Source organism: Oncorhynchus mykiss, chromosome 2 (genome assembly GCF_057628025.1).
Source record: "Oncorhynchus mykiss isolate SJ-2025 chromosome 2, ASM5762802v1, whole genome shotgun sequence".
In the NCBI taxonomy this organism is placed as follows: Eukaryota; Metazoa; Chordata; class Actinopteri; order Salmoniformes; family Salmonidae; genus Oncorhynchus; species Oncorhynchus mykiss.
The window spans coordinates 5,614,488-5,632,500 of record NC_143023.1 but is presented as its reverse complement, the minus strand read 5'-3'; the positions used below and the strand labels follow the sequence as shown (position 1 = coordinate 5,632,500).

Genomic DNA, 18,013 nt, shown 5'->3' with positions numbered 1-18,013 from the left:
GTAAACACCTCGCAGTAAAACCTCCTAACGAGGCTCTAGAGTGAGGCCTTTTGAAGGTCAAGTGTAGCTAGAGGAAGGGCCAGAAAGCAGGGCTGGAGCTGGACATAGGGGCTCCTCCATAAAGAAGAGCAGACCCAGAACTGTGGTTTATCACCATGGAGAATCAAGAAAAGCAAGCCACTTTCTGCCCAAATACAGTGTCAACTAACGGTCTCAAACTGTGGTTATGTAATAATTAAGTAAAATAAACACACAAAAATGGGACCTTTTCCAATAATGACTAAGGAAATCCCTGGTCTTGTTTAGTCACACAGAGAGTTAATTCAGAGAAGAAGGCTTTCGTGATTAATTATGTCCTGTGTTGCTCTAACTGATTCCCAAGAGGAGGCTATTATTTTTCTGTTCTGATCTCTCTTGGCATCTTTAAAGATGTTACAAACTCAGATCACCCCTCTACATCCACAGCTTCATGGTTTCTGAGGTGTACAGCTACGTATATTCCATCAGAGTCCTTGGCAACTGGCCAATATTACAGGGAATGGACCAATCAGGCACTATCATTTACAGTACAGCAAAGTGTTCCATTCTTCATGAAAATTACTCTTAAGATGATTTGCAACATTTTAGCTGTAAGCGTCATCATCATCATCGTCATCATCATCATCATCGTCACCATCATCATCATCATCGTCACCATCATCATCATCATCATTGTCACCATCATCATCATTGTCACCATCATCATCATCATCGTCGTCATCATCATCATCATCATCGTCACCATCATCATCATCGTCACCATCATCATCATCGTCACCATCATTATCCATGGCATGTATACATCTAGATAACAGTGTTGACCCCTTGAGAGTGATAGAAAGAACTGTAGAGGTTTGAATAGGATTTTAGAAGTTCTTAAGAGGATCTTGGGAGTCGTCAGCTTATGGCTGTCGTTGAGGAGCCGGCCGTGAGTGGATAACAAGATGGAGATTCCATATCACTTTACACTAGTGTTTTCTTATCCATATCGGTTGGATCAGTGCAGAAGCTTGTGTGATACCAAAGCAGATTCTGATGAGATATACTGTCAGTGGAATAGTGAAAATCACATGATAACATCATTGGGCCTTTAGGTGACTTCATGTCAGGTAAGTTGACCCTAGAACCGTTCTGTTGATGTAGCAGCCTGTGTTGCTTTCGTCAGTCTTTGGGATAAAAAAAAAATTGTATTATGAAGGTTCAAAAGCATCTCATAACTCATTTCTTTACAGCACATTTATTTTAAGTGCTGTGTCAGAGTATGAGACATGAAATTGATTCATAGGGAAATCAAAACAGCATTCTGTAAACATAAGCCAGCGATTTAAAGCATCGTGACATAAAAACGTCAGTGTTATGTTCATTGTGAGGAAGGAAACAGAATTACGGGCTTCAAAATAACAAGAAAAAACGATTTGACTTTAATATTTAAAATTGAGCTAAAGAGCTCAGGGCGCTCAGGCTTTGAGCAGGTCATACAAACAGAATGTACATACAATACATAATGGAAATAATGAATCAAGTCAAACAAAATGAATAGACTGTTACCCTCTGTCCAACTGGTCCATCTCTTCCTGATCCGCCAGGAGATCCACCAACACCCTGCAAAATATAACACAAATACAGAGTCAAAGTGATTTACAAGATGAGAAACCGTATTCATTCAGGTGAACATCTCATTTACAAGATGAGAAACCGTATTCATTCAGGTGAACATCTAATTTACAAGATGAGAAACCGTATTCATTCAGGTGAACATCTAATTTACAAGATGAGAAACCGTATTCATTCAGGTGAACATCTAATTTACAAGATGAGAAACCGTATTCATTCAGGTGAACATCTAATTTACAAGATGAGAAACCGTATTCATTCAGGTGAACATCTCCTTTACAAGATGAGAAACCGTATTCATTCAGGTGAACATCTCATTTACAAGATGAGAAACCGTATTCATTCAGGTGAACATCTAATTTACAAGATGAGAAACCGTATTCATTCAGGTGAACATCTAATTTACAAGATGAGAAACCGTATTCATTCAGGTGAACATCTAATTTACAAGATGAGAAACCGTATTCATTCAGGTGAACATCTAATTTACAAGATGAGAAACCGTATTCATTCAGGTGAACATCTAATTTACAAGATGAGAAACCGTATTCATTCAGGTGAACATCTAATTTACAAGATGAGAAACCGTATTCATTCAGGTGAACATCTCATTTACAAGATGAGAAACCGTATTCATTCAGGTGAACATCTAATTTACAAGATGAGAAACCGTATTAATTCAGGTGAACATCTCATTTACAAGATGAGAAACCGTATTCATTCAGGTGAACATCTAATTTACAAGATGAGAAACCGTATTCATTCAGGTGAACATCTCCTTTACAAGATGAGAAACCGTATTCATTCAGGTGAACATCTCATTTACAAGATGAGAAACCGTATTCATTCAGGTGAACATCTAATTTACAAGATGAGAAACCGTATTCATTCAGGTGAACATCTAATTTACAAGATGAGAAACCGTATTCATTCAGGTGAACATCTAATTTACAAGATGAGAAACCGTATTCATTCAGGTGAACATCTAATTTACAAGATGAGAAACCGTATTCATTCAGGTGAACATCTAATTTACAAGATGAGAAACCGTATTCATTCAGGTGAACATCTCATTTACAAGATGAGAAACCGTATTCATTCAGGTGAACATCTAATTTACAAGATGAGAAACCGTATTCATTCAGGTGAACATCTAATTTACAAGATGAGAAACCGTATTCATTCAGGTGAACATCTCCTTTACAACATGAGAAACCTTATTAATTCAGGTCTGAAATGGTGAACATCTAATTTACAACATGAGAAACATTATTAATTCAGGTCTGAATGGTGAACATCTCATTTACAACATGAGAAACCTTATTAACTCAGGTCTGAATGGTGAACATCTCCTTTACAAGATGAGAAACCGTATTCATTCAGGTGAACATCTCATTTACAAGATGAGAAACCTTATCAATTAATGGTCTGAATGGTGAACATCTCATTTACAACATGAGAAACCTTATTAACTCAGGTCTGAATGGTGAACATCTCATTTACAACATGAGAAACCTTATTAACTCAGGTCTGAATGGTGAACATCTCATTTACAACATGAGAAACCTTATTAATTCAGGTCTGAATGGTGAACATCTCATTTACAACATGAGAAACCTTATTAACTCAGGTCTGAATGGTGAACATCTCATTTACAAGATGAGAAACCTTATTAATTCAGGTCTGAATTAATGGTCTGATGGTGAACATCTCAACACCTGCCAAAGCTCCGCTGTGTGTATCCAGTCTCCTACAACTCACCCAGCCCATTCCAAACATAATCATAACTTAGCTATGAGGTTATAAAATATGTATCTTCTGCCACAACTTTACAAGAGTGGTCGTAAAGCATATCAATGAAAGGTGGGGATATTATGCAGAGGAGGGGAGGGGAGAGGAGAGTAGTGGAGGGGAGGGGTGTGATTAATGTTGTGCTGTAAGACCAGATCCTGGCACAAACAACCACCAGCCCTGATATCTTCCCTGTCAGCTATACACACACACACACACACACACAGACACACACACACACACACACACACACACACACACACACAGTCCCCATCCTGGCCCTGAGAGATGTGGTAATGGCTGTGAAGAGAGAGGCAGAGAGCAGAACCAGCGAGGCCAACAGATTAAGTGTTCATATTTCTCTATGACCAGACAGACCCAACCAGTCACTCTGGTCCTCTCTACCACCAGACAGACCCTACCAGTCACTCTGGTCCTCTCTACCACCAGCCAGACCCAACCAGTCACTCTGGTCCTCTCTACCACCAGACAGACCCAACCAGTCACTCTGGTCCTCTCTACCACATGACAGACCCTACCAGTCACTTTGGTCCTCTCTACCACCAGACAGATCCAACCAGTCACTCTGGTCCTCTCTACCAGACCCTACCAGTCACTCTGGTCCTCTCTACCACCAGCCAGACCCAACCAGTCACTCTGGTCCTCTCTACCACCAGACAGACCCTACCAGTCACTCTGGTCCTCTCTACCACCAGACAGACCCAACCAGTCACTCTGGTCCTCTCTACCACCAGACAGACCCAACCAGTCACTCTGGTCCTCTCTACCACCAGCCAGACCCAACCAGTCACTCTGGTCCTCTCTACCACCAGCCAGACCCAACCAGTCACTCTGGTCCTCTCTACCACCAGACAGACCCAACCAGTCACTCTGGTCCTCTCTACCACCAGACAGACCCAACCAGTCACTCTGGTCCTCTCTACCACCAGCCAGACCTTACCAGTCACTCTGGTCCTCTCTACCACCAGACAGACCCAACCAGTCACTCTGGTCCTCTCTACCACCAGCCAGACCCTACCAGTCACTCTGGTGCTCTCTACCACCAGACAGACCCTACCAGTCACTCTGGTCCTCTCTACCACCAGCCAGACCCCACCAGTCACTCTGGTGCTCTCTACCACCAGACAGACCCTACCAGTCACTCTGGTCCTCTCTACCAGACCCTACCAGTCACTCTGGTCCTCTATACCAGACCCTACCAGTCACTCTGGTCCTCTCTACCACCAGCCAGACCCTACCAGTCACTCTGGTCCTCTCTACCAGAAATCCAGGATAAATCAACCCCTAGAGACTAAGAATGGTGGTTAAGGGTTGCTAAGCAATGCATCAGTTAGATGCATTGCTCCCCCCTGCTCTACCATCCCCATTCAGACACACATACTTTGCTATTCATTGAAGTGGCTACCCATGCATTTCTCACTGTCAGGTTGTAAATGAGAGGAGAGGGTAGAGCTCATGACAAGGGTTATATTGTATTTACTGTATATTGTGGCGGGTGATGGTGAAAGAAATAGAGAGGCAAAGAGCTCTGTAATGGATGTTCCACAGGTGTGATGGTGAGAGACAGAGAGAGGCAAAGAACTCTGTAATGGATGTTCCGGAGGTGTGATGGTGAAAGAAATAGAGAGGCAAAGACCTCTGTAATGGATGTTCCGGAGGTGTGATGGTGAAAGAAATAGAGAGGCAAAGACCTCTGTAATGGATGTTCCGGAGGTGTGATGGTGAAAGAAATAGAGAGGCAAAGACCTCTGTAATGGATGTTCCGGAGGTGTGATGGTGAGAGACAGAGAGAGGCAAAGACCTCTGTAATGGATGTTCCACAGGTGTGATGGTGAGAGACAGAGAGAGGCAAAGACCTCTGTAATGGATGTTCCACAGGTGTGATGGTGAGAGACAGAGAGAGGCAAAGACCTCTGTAATGGATGTTCCGGAGGTATGATGGCGAGAGACAGAGAGAGGCAAAGAGCTCTGTAATGGATGTTCCGGAGGTACGATGGCGTGCGTCCCAAATTGAACCCTTTGACCTTTGCAGCACTCTACCTGCACCACTCAGGGAATAGGGTGCCATTTTGGAAGCAGCCATATATTCTCAGTGGCTGGTGTAGATGACAGCAGGTCCTTGAAGGTACCTTCCGGAAATAAACCCCTCTACTGTGTACTCTTAGGGGTTCTGACAAAATGTAGAAAGTCCTGATTCAAAGTAAATACCATCTAGACAGGGGACTCTTCCAATATCATTAAGAGTATGAGCTCCGCTGCTGCCTGAAACCCACTTCCTCATATCACCAAGGCTTTGTCCCAAATAGCACTCTGTAGACAGACTTCTATACAAGGTCATTATGTTCTCTGATCTGTCCTCTAAGCAGACTAGGCTCAGTAATTAATAATGGCAGTTCATCATGGTTGTCTCATGTGACTGATTCCATCAGTCTGGTAGCAGCAGGGGAAGCCCTGTGTGCCAGGTTGTATCATGTGACTGATTCTGGTAGCAGCAGGGGAAGCCCTATGTGCCAGGTTGTATCATGTGACTGATTCTGGTAGCAGCAGGGGAAGCCCTATGTGCCAGGTTGTATCATGTGACTGATTCTGGTAGCAGCAGGGGAAGCCCTATGTGCCAGGTTGAATCATGTGACTGATTCCATTAGTCTGGTAGCAGCAGGGGAAGCCCTGTGTGCCAGGTTGTATCATGTGACTGATTCCATCAGTCTGGTAGCAGCAGGGGAAGCCCTGTGTGCCAGGTTGTATCATGTGACTGATTCTGGTAGCAGCAGGGGAAGCCCTATGTGCCAGGTTGTATCATGTGACTGATTCTGGTAGCAGCAGAGGAAGCCCTATGTGCCAGGTTGTATCATGTGACTGATTCTGGTAGCAGCAGGGGAAGCCCTATGTGCCAGGTTGAATCATGTGACTGATTCCATTAGTCTGGTAGCAGCAGGGGAAGCCCTGTGTGCCAGGTTGTATCATGTGACTGATTCAATTAGTCTGGTAGCAGTAGGGGAAGCCCTATGTGCCAGAGTGGGGTGTAAGAGACACCTGGTCTACTTCCCAAATAGCACCCTGTTCCCTATATAGAGCACTACCTTCGTACTGTGTAGGGTATAAGGTCCCATTTGGGGGACAGCCCTCGTGTGACGCCTCACGACGCCAAGACAGGAACCTTCTCCCAGCTGCTACTTATCTCTCCCTCACCTCACGCACACACATCTATTACACAAACAAGCACACACACGCACGCAAGCAAGCACGTGCACACACACACACACACACACACACACACACACACACACACACACTGTAATTACAGTGGAAGGCTGATCTATGACTATAATAGGTTTTCCAGACAGTTGAAGCAGTGTCTCTGTGGAGGTAGTAATCACTAGTCACATCACAGTGTCTCTGTGGAGGTAGTGATCACTAATCTCATCACCATGTCTCTGTGGAGGTAGTAATCACTAGTCACATCACAGTGTCTCTGTGAAGGTAGTAATCACTAGTCACATCACAGTGTCTCTGTGGAGGTAGTAATCACTAGTCACATCACAGTGTCTCTGTGGAGGTAGTGATCACTAATCTCATCACCATGTCTCTGTGAAGGTAGTAATCACTAGTCACATCACAGTGTCTCTGTGGAGGTAGTAATCACTAGTCTCAACACAGTGTCTCTGTGGAGGTAGTAATCACTAGTCACATCACAGTGTCTCTGTGGAGGCAGTAATCACTAGTCACAACACAGTGTCTCTGTGAAGGTAGTAATCACTGGTCACATCACAGTGTCTCTGTGAAGGTAGTAATCACTAGTCACATCACAGTGTCTCTGTGGAGGTAGTAATCACTAGTCACATCACAGTGTCTCTGTGGAGGTAGTAATCACTAGTCACATCACAGTGTCTCTGTGAAGGTAGTAATCACTAGTCACATCACAGTGTCTCTGTGAAGGTAGTAATCACTAGTCACAACACAGTGTCTCTGTGGAGGTAGTAATCACTAGTCACAACACAGTGTCTCTGTGGAGGTAGTAATCACTAGTCACATCACAGTGTCTCTGTGAAGGTAGTAATCACTAGTCACATCACAGTGTCTCTGTGAAGGTAGTAATCACTAGTCACAACACAGTGTCTCTGTGGAGGTAGTAATCACTAGTCACAGCACAGTGTCTCTGTGGAGGTAGTAATCACTAGTCACATCACAGTGTCTCTGTGGAGGCAGTAATCACTAGTCACAACACAGTGTCTCTGTGAAGGTAGTAATCACTGGTCACATCACAGTGTCTCTGTGGAGGTAGTAATCACTAGTCACATCACAGTGTCTCTGTGGAGGCAGTAATCACTAGTCACATCACAGTGTCTCTGTGAAGGTAGTAATCACTAGTCACATCACAGTGTCTCTGTGGAGGTAGTAATCACTAGTCACAGCACAGTGTCTCTGTGGGAGTCAGGAGAGGAAAACAAAATGGAGATGAGGTATATATGCGTCTTTACTCACCTGAGGTCCTGGTAAACCAACATCTCCTTTTTCCCCCTTTTCACCATCACCCCCCTGAAACAAGAAATGGACATGAGAGAAAAACAACCTCTTTATCATTCATTCCTTTGTCATTTTGTCATCTCATACAAAGCCAGTGGGTAGATGGAATGGTTTGCAAATGATTGACTGTACATTAGTCATATGCGGCACACTGTTATGGAACACAGTTTAACCAGAGGCAAATGTGTTTATATACAGGCTATATACTGTATCATATCTCATGTTTATATACAGGCTATATACTGTATCATATCTCATGTTTATATACAGGCTATATACTGTATCATATCTCATGTTTATATACAGGCTATATACTGTATCATATCTCATGTTTATATACAGGCTATATACTGTATCATATCTCATGTTTATATACAGGCTATATACTGTATCATATCTCATGTTTATATACAGGCTATATACTGTATCATATCTTATGTTTATATACAGGCTATATACTGTATCATATCTCATGTTTATATACAGGCTATATACTGTATCATATCTTGTGTTTATATACAGGCTATATACTGTATCATATCTTATGTTTATATACAGGCTATATACTGTATCATATCTCATGTTTATATACAGGCTATATACTGTATCATATCTTATGTTTATATACAGGCTATATACTGTATCATATCTCATGTTCATATACAGGATATATACTGTATCATATCTCATGTTTATATACAGGCTATATACTGTATCATATCTCATGTTTATATACAGGCTATATACTGTATCATATCTCATGTTTATATACAGGCTATAAACTGTATCATATCTCATGTTTATATACAGGCTATATACTGTATCATATCTTATGTTTATATACAGGCTATATACTGTATCATATCTCATGTTCATATACAGGCTATATACTGTATCATATCTCATGTTTATATACAGGCTATATACTGTATCATATCTCATGTTTATATACAGGCTATATACTGTATCATATCTCATGTTCATATACATGCTATATACTGTATCATATCTCATGTTTATATACAGGCTATATACTGTATCATATCTCATGTTTATATACAGGCTATATACTGTATCATATCTCATGTTCATATACAGGCTATAAACTGTATCATATCTCATGTTCATATACAGGCTATATACTGTGTCATATCTTATGTTTATATACAGGCTATAAACTGTATCATATCTCATGTTCATATACAGGCTATATACTGTGTCATATCTTATGTTTATATACAGGCTATATACTGAATCATATCTTATGTTTATATACAGGCTATATACTGTATCATATCTCATGTTCATATACAGGCTATATACTGTATCATATCTCACGTTTATATACAGGCTATATACTGTATCATATCTCATGTTCATATACAGGCTATATACTGTATCATATCTTATGTTTATATACAGGCTATATACTGTATCATATCTCATGTTTATATATACTCTGAGTGTACTATATATATATGAACATAAGATATGATATATACTGTATCTTACCGGTGGTCGCTGGATGGAATGTCCACTAGACCCCTCAGGACCAGGGTTATAGGTCATATATCATATCTTACCGGTGGTCCCTGGATGGAATGTCCACTAGCCCCCTCAGGACCAGGGTTATAGGTCATATCTTACCGGTGGTCCCTGGATGGAATGTCCACTAGACCCCTCAGGACCAGGGTTATAGGTCATATATCATATCTTACCGGTGGTCCCTGGATGGAATGTCCACTAGACCCCTCAGGACCAGGGTTATAGGTCATATCTTACCGGTGGTCCCGGGATGGAATGTCCACTAGACCCCTCAGGACCAGGGTTATAGGTCATATCTTACCGGTGGTCCCTGGATGGAATGTCCACTAGGCCCTTGAGGACCAGGGTTATAGGTCATATCTTACCGGTGGTCCCTGGATGGAATGTCCACTAGGCCCTTGAGGACCAGGGTTATAGGTCATATATCATATCTTACCGGTGGTCCCTGGATGGAATGTCCACTAGACCCCTCAGGACCAGGGTTATAGGTCATATCTTACCGGTGGTCCCTGGATGGAATGTCCACTAGACCCCTCAGGACCAGGGTTATAGGTCATATCTTACCGGTGGTCCCTGGATGGAATGTCCACTAGGCCCTTGAGGACCAGGGGGGCCCTGTGGTCCAGGAGGACCTTTATCACCAACTAGTCCTTGAGGCCCCTGGAGAAGATAGACCATTTATTTAAAATCACACAATGTTAACCAATGACTCATGGCTGTTTCCATACTGATTTATAAACTATATTTCAACTGATAAACTGATCAATAGTCTATAAACCACTTTAAAAACCTTTATACATTTGTAAAGAATACCTTAATGTAGAGTGTTACAACAACAGAGTTGATTAACCGCCCGACCTGTTTACATAAAATTTAATTGAACTAAAAGTTTGTTAGGTCTTCTCTCTGGTGATAAATATGTTCTGTGTCTTCAACGTCCAAGTTTGGACATCAGGTTTTTAGAGCTACTGTCTGACAGCCTTCCTTCTACAACACAATGCCGTTGCCTTGGGTCTCTCGCTCCACACATAAATGTGATATTCATAAAGTTAAGACAAAGTAAAACGGGTAGCCCACATGATCGTTCTCCGAGGACACTCATTAGAATGGAGTTTACATTCTGTGGGACTGTGCTCTAGGAAATTGATTTAGGCTGTGTCCCAAATGGCACCATAGGGCTTTGGTCAAAAGTAGTGCACTATATAGGGAATAGGATGCAAATTAGGACGTATTTTAGCCAATACCCAACAGTACATTTGAAATGAGATTACAGCCGTCCTGGGTTGGGTTTGTTTGGCACCATAATGAAATCTGTTTCTAGCATGGCCTCGCCGTTCACATCTGTTGTAACTTTGTTAGCGAGCTGCCAGTGTTAAACTGGGCTGGAAGCAGAGGGACTGGAGAGGCCAGCAGCCTGCAGCCTTAGAGGCTGATAAAGCAGTCAAACAGACGGAGAGAGGGGACTGTCCCATTTACCAAACCTGGGTTCAAACACAATTTGAAATGTTTAAAATACTTTGAGAGTTTGATTTAGTGTCAGGTGGGCGGGGTTTGAATGCCAGGTGGGCGGGGTTTGAATGCCTGGTGGGCTGGGTCTGAATGCCAGATGGGTTGGGTTTGAATGCCAGGTGGGTGGGGTTTGCATGCCAGATGGGCGCGGTTTGCATGCCAGGTGGGCTGGGTCTGAATGCCAGATGGGCTGGGTTTGAATGCCAGGTGGGTAGGGTTTTCATGCCAGATGGGCTGGGTTTGAATGCCAGGTGGGTGGGGTTTGCATGCCAGGTGGGCGCAGTTTGCATGCCAGGTGGGCTGGGTCTGAATGCCAGGTGGGCGGGGTTTGAATGCCAGGTGGGCGAGGTTTGAATGCCAGGTGGGCGGGGTTTGAATGCCAGGTGGGCTGGGTTTGAATGCCAGATGGGTGGGGTTTGCAATGCAGAGGGGTGGGGTTTGAATGCCAGATGGGCTGGGTTTGAATGCCAGATGGGTGGGGTTTGCAATGCAGGGGGGTGGGGTTTGAATGCCAGATGGGTGGGGTTTGCAATGCAGGGGGGTGGGGTTTGAATGCCAGATGGGTGGGGTTTGAATGCGCTTATGGGACTTTTGTAATTGGTTCCATTGCAACAGGCAATTCCATTGCAACAAGTTCAAACCGAGCAACAGCTGTAGTATTTGAAATGATTTCAAATAGTATTTGAACCCAGGTCTGAGTCAGACACAGAGAGAACTGGAATAACAACGTTTCAGCGTACTCCTGAAACTACAGTCCAAGTAAAATCATCCTGTTTAACTACAACCGACACAAGAATCTCTTGGCTTGGACATGAAGACTGCTGGCATGAAGCCAGAACGACACGGCGAGGTTCACTTAGTGTGTGAAAACAGAGACATCCTCCAAAAATAACAGAATTGCACGTTACGTTGCATATTTATGTATCTCCACATCTCGGCCGTTGATTCAGGCTATTTATTGGAGGAAATTCCATTCTTATTCTTTCTGTTCTAAGTTCTAGGTGGCCCCTCACGTACTGTAGCCAGAGTACGTGTTACTGTGGAAGCACTGAGCTGCTACAAAATATTAAGATCACACCCCCCCCATGTTGATTCTAATGCTTCCCACAGTTATTATTGGCTGGATGGCCTTTGGGTGGTGGACCATTCTTGATACACATGGGAAACTGTTGAGCGTGAAAAACCCAGCAACGTTTAAGTTCTTGACCCAAACCGGTGCGCCTGACACCTACTGCCATACCCCCATTCAAAGGCACTTACATCTTTTGTCTTGCCCTTTCACCCTCTGAACGGCACACATACACAATCCATATCTCAATTGTCTCAAGGCTTAACAATCTGGATTTAACAAGTGACATCAATAAGGGTTCATAGCTTTCACCTGGTCAGTCTATGTAGTGGTCTGTACACTGAGCTGTATTGGGACCCTCCAGTATGTGTTACTGTGGAAACACTGAGCTGTATTGGGATGGATCCCCTCCAGTATGTGTTACTGTGGAAACACTGAGCTGTATTGGGATGGAGCCCCTCCAGTATGTGTTACTGTGGAAACACTGAGCTGTATTGGGATGGAGCCCCTCCAGTATGTGTTACTGTGGAAACACTGAGCTGTATTGGGATGGAGCCCCTCCAGTATGTGTTACTATGGAAACACTGAGCTGTATTGGGATGGAGCCCCTCCAGTATGTGTTACTATGGAAACACTGAGCTGTATTGGGATGGAGATCCTCCAGTATGTGTTACTATAGAAACACTGAGCTGTATTGGGACCCTCCAGTATGTGTTACTGTGGAAACACTGAGCTGTATTGGGATGGAGCCCCTCCAGTATGTGTTACTATGGAAACACTGAGCTGTATTAGGATGGAGCCCCTCCAGTATGTGTTACTGTGGAAACACTGAGCTGTATTGGGATGGAGCCCGTCCAGTATGTGTTACTGTGGAAACACTGAGCTGTATTGGGATGGAGCCCCTCCAGTATGTGTTACTGTGGAAACACTGAGCTGTATTGGGATGGAGCCCCTCCAGTATGGGATGGAGACTCTCCAGTATGTGTTACTGTGGAAACACTGAGCTGTATTGGGATGGAGACCCTCCAGTATGTGTTACTGTGGAAACACTGAGCTGTATTGGGATGGAGCCCCTCCAGTATGTGTTACTGTGGAAACACTGAGCTATATTGGGATGGAGACCCTCCAGTATGTGTTACTGTGGAAACACTGAGCTGTATTGGGATGGAGCCCCTCCAGTATGCGTTACTGTGGAAATACTGAGCCGTATTGGGATGGAGACCCTTCAGTATGTGTTACTATGGAAACACTGAGCTGTATTGGGATGGAGATCCTCCAGTATGTGTTACTATAGAAACACTGAGCTGTATTGGGATGGAGATCCTCCAGTATGTGTTACTATAGAAACACTGAGCTGTATTGGGACCCTCCAGTATGCGTTACTGTGGAAACACTGAGCTGTATTGGGATGGATCCCCTCCAGTATGTGTTACTGTGGAAACACTGAGCTGTATTGGGATGGATCCCCTCCAGTATGTGTTACTATGGAAACACTGAGCTGTATTGGGATGGAGCTCCTCCAGTATGTGTTACTGTGGAAACACTGAGCTGTATTGGGATGGGGACCCTCCAGTATGTGTTACTATGGAAACACTGAGCTGTATTGGGATGGAGTCCCTCTATCTGTGTCCCAAATGGTACCCTATTCCCAATGTAGTGCCCTTCTTTTCACAAGAGCCCTGATCCAAAGTAGTGCACTATAGAGAGAACAGGGGTGCCATTTGGGACACAACAACCTGTGTAAGCACTGAGCAGCATAGTGTGATGGAGGATGAATAGTATACTTTACCACATTGCCTGGCTCCCCTCGATCTCCCCTGGCCCCTCTGATACCAGCACCTCCCTGGAAGAAAGGAAGGGAGGAAGGAGACCGTAAACACCATTATAACCATACTGTACATCTGACTGGGAATCAGACCATAAACACCACTATAACCATACTGTCCATCTGACTGGGAATCAGACCATAAACACCACTATAACCATACTGTCCATCTGACTGGGAATCAGACCATAAACACCATACTGTCCATCTGACTGGGACTCAGACCATAAACACCATGATAACCATACTGTACATCTGACTGGGAATCAGACCATAAACATCCCTGTCCCTCCCCCCGTCCCTCCCTGTCCCTCCCGTCGTCCCTCCCTGTCCCTCCTGACTCTGCTCTAACTGACGAAGGCATCTGGAGGTAATTGTCCCATCTGGCCTCAAAGGCTTCCTTCCTCTTCCTGTGTTTGCCTTAATGGCACCCCTGCGGGGACATGGAGCGAGGTACTAATAGTTCCTATGGCTGGAGGCTGTGATAGCAGAGGCAGAGGCAGGACAAGCTCAAATTGGATTAACGTCCTGCACACGCTCAGTCGGTTATAATAATACCAGTGATTGAAGACACACTACAGAATAATAGAATTAAAGGTCAGGAACAGTTTTACTACGGGTTCAACACCTTCAGCAAGGAGTATTGTGTCGTGACAAAGCCCCACTTTTAACTCCAGTCCAGCTTTAATGTTATAACAACGGTTTTAGTAGGTCAACAGTGATCAGAGCCAACGACCACAGAAACATAAGGAGGATTGGTTTATAGAGGAACCTCAGATTAAATCTTCCTCCATTGTGATTTTAAAGTCTGCCTATAGGCTCCACCTGAACCATATGGATGTGGAAACTGTGTAGACAGCAGAGAGAGGAACTAATCTCTTTTGATAAATTCATGTCCATATAATGACTTTCTCAAACATGTCTGTGTGTTGATACAGTGTTGGCCCCGTAGTGGCCCTGGAACCTGTTTTATTGTCCCCTTGGCAACGAGCTGAGTACACAACATCACCCGAACTGACGCCTTCTAAACGAGCTCATTTATCTGCAGTGTTGTCATATCAGGTTCTACCCTCTACCCTCTACCCTCTACCCTCTCTCTCTACCCTCTATCCTCTCTCTCTACCCTCTACCCTCTCTCTCTACCCTCTATCCTCTCTCTCTACCCTCTACCCTCTCTCTCTACCCTCTACCCTCTCTCTCTACCCTCTACCCTCTCTCTCTACCCTCTATCCTCTCTCTCTACCCTCTACCCTCCCTCTACCCTCTACCCTCTCTCTCTACCCTCTATCCTCTCTCTCTACCCTCTACCCTCTCTCTCTACCCTCTACCCTCTCTCTCTACCCTCTACCCTCTCTCTCTACCCTCTATCCTCTCTCTCTACCCTCTACCCTCCCTCTACCCTCTACCCTCTACCCTCTACCCTCTACCCTCTACCCTCTATCCTCTACCCTCTCTCTCTACCCTCTACCCTCCCTCTACCCTCTACCCTCTACCCTCTACCCTCTACCCTCTACCCTCTACCCTCTATCCTCTACCCTCTCTCTCTACCCTCTGCTGCTGCGTGGAGTGAGATTAACCATTCTACATACTACTCTCTCTCTCTCTATCCTCTCTCACTCAGTTTCTCTCTCTCTCCTTTCTCTCACTTGGTTTCTCTCTCTCTCTATCCTCTCTAACTCGGGTTTCTCTCTCCCTCTCTACCCTCTACCCTCTCTCTCTACCCTCTCTCTCCCCCCCCCTCTCTCCCCCCACTCTCTCTCTCTCCCCCTCTCTCACTACCCTCTCTCTCTACCCTCTCTCTCTCTCTCCCTCTCCCCCTCCCCCTCTCTCGCTACCCTCTCTCTCTACCCTCTCTCTCTCCCTCTCCCTCTCTCTCCCCCTCCCCCTCTCTCGCTACCCTCTCTCTCTCTCTCTCTCTCTCTCCATCTCTCTCCCACCCTCTCCCTCTCCAGCAGAATGTATGAAGACTCACTCTCTCTCTCTCTCTCTCTCCCTCTCTCTCTCTCCCTCTCTCCCTCTCTCCCTCTCTCCCTCTGTCCCCCTCTCCCCCCCCTCTCTCTCCCCCCTCTCTCTCTCCCCTCTCCCCCTCCCCCTCTCTCTCCATCTCTCTCCCACCCTCTCCCTCTCCAGCAGAATGTATGAAGACTCTCTCTCTGTTGGGGTCCTTCCCCTAACAATGTCTAACTGTGGTGGAGACACATCCACAGTACTAAGTGACATTGACCCTCCCCAGACCGGGAATGTTTCACCAAAATAACTTTTGGTGGGCGTCTGGTTTGGAATGGCTGGTTTGGAATGGCTGGTTTGGATTGGCTGGTTTGGATTTCCTTCTGTCGACCCCTGGAGTCTCTTTTCCTGCCTGCTTGACATCTCTCTGGAGAAACGATGTCTCAAAAATGTGTTGTTTTCTGTCTAGGATGATTTTGTAGGGTGTTAAAAGGTGTGTTAAAAGGGCACCCTATTCCCTAAGACAGTAAATAAAGGCAGTAGGAGGACTTTACGGGAGGTCCTGTGGGTCCAGGAGGTCCTTTACTGTCCTGAGAACAGCTACAGGCATGGGGCATGGCAGGACAGTCCTCCTCCAGCCTCTGGAGAACAACAGAAAACAACAGACAATCAGAGGCTACTCAACAAACAAAAAACACACAATGAACGTACAGCAACTCAATTCAACTTCCTGTTTGTGATTCATGACAGGACAGAACACAACATTGTGAACTAAAGAAAACAAAAACTATTGTCACAGAATGGGTGGCTATCTGGTTCAAATGGGAGATACTTATGTAAATGCTCAGCTTGGTGAGAATTGTATGGAGTATCCTTGTATCTCCGTGCTTCTACACCTGCATTGCTTGCTGTTTGGGGTTGTAGGCTGGGTTTCTGTACAGCACTTTGAGATATCAGCTGATGTACGAAGGGCTATATAAATACATTTGATTTGATTTGTAGATATTATGTAAATGTTCGAGAAAGAAACAGTTTTGTATTTCTCCTGGTGTGATTAAAATGTCTTGGTTGGACATTTTTCAATTTCCAAGTTCCTCTATCAGTTAGTTCCTTCTGTCCAGTGCTCCAGTGTTACGTGTGTGGCTGGAGTGCTGTGAGGCCTCAGGTTGCTATCTCCCCTGTTCTATCGGTCTGTCAACAGGAGAAAAATAACCTTTCTCCTCTCTTCTTCTCTCCTGGCCTCGCAGCAGCACCATACATCACATCTATCTCCTGGGCCCGGCTAGCTAGAAACACAGTTATCATTAAAATAATTGTCCTATCCTTTTCCAATAATAAAACGTGCTTTGAAAGAGCCGGGGAGGCCGGTAGTAAATACAGGCTAGCGGTCTGTGAGGTGGACAGGACTGTATCTCCTAGCATGGGGTTTTGGGAGGGTTTTGTAGAGTTGTTACTAACACAGTGTCATTAGGATGTCTTGACAGAGAGAGAGAGAGATAGAGACAGAGAGAGAGAGAGAGAGAGACGAACAGAGAGACGGACAGAGAGAGAGAGAGAGAGACAGAGAGAGAGAGAGAGAGAGAGAGAGAGAGAGAGAGAGAGAGAGACAGAGAGATGTGTGACCTGTTCCCACAAGGAAAGGTCAACCAGTGAAGAACAAACACCATTGTAAAAGCCTTCTGTACTTGAAACATTTGTACATAGTTACAACACTGTATATACAGTTGAAGTTGGAAGTTTATATACACCTTAGCCATATACATTTAAACTCAGTTTTTCACAATTCCTGACATTCAATCCCAGTAAAAAATCTATGTCTTAGGTCAGTTAGGATCACCACTTACATACACTCAATTAGTATTTGGTAGCATTGCCTTTAAATTGTTTAACTTGGGTCAAAGGTTTTGGGTAGCCTCCCACAAGCTTCCCACAATAAGTTGGGTGAATTCTGGCCCAATCCTCCTGACAGAGCTGGTGTAACTGAGTCAGGTTTGTAGGCCTCCTTGCTCGCACACGCTTTTTCAGTTCTGCCCACAAATGTTCTATAGGATTGAGGTCAGGGCTTTGTGACGGCCACTCCAATACCTAAACTTTGTTGTCCTTAAGCCATTTTGCCACAACTTTGGAGG

The 18,013-nt window shown here is 44.5% G+C and overlaps 1 protein-coding gene across 1 annotated transcript in view; it reads right to left on the bottom strand.

Moving 5' to 3' along the window:
* LOC110511431 (collagen alpha-1(XIV) chain) overlaps nucleotides 1-18,013 on the bottom strand; it is a 256,230-nt gene that overhangs the window by 52,180 nt on the left and 186,037 nt on the right. The window contains 5 exon segments of the mRNA XM_090186206.1: nucleotides 1,588-1,641; nucleotides 7,948-8,001; nucleotides 10,099-10,194; nucleotides 13,902-13,955; nucleotides 16,439-16,525. Coding sequence (XP_090042332.1) covers nucleotides 1,588-1,641; nucleotides 7,948-8,001; nucleotides 10,099-10,194; nucleotides 13,902-13,955; nucleotides 16,439-16,525 — 345 coding nt within the window.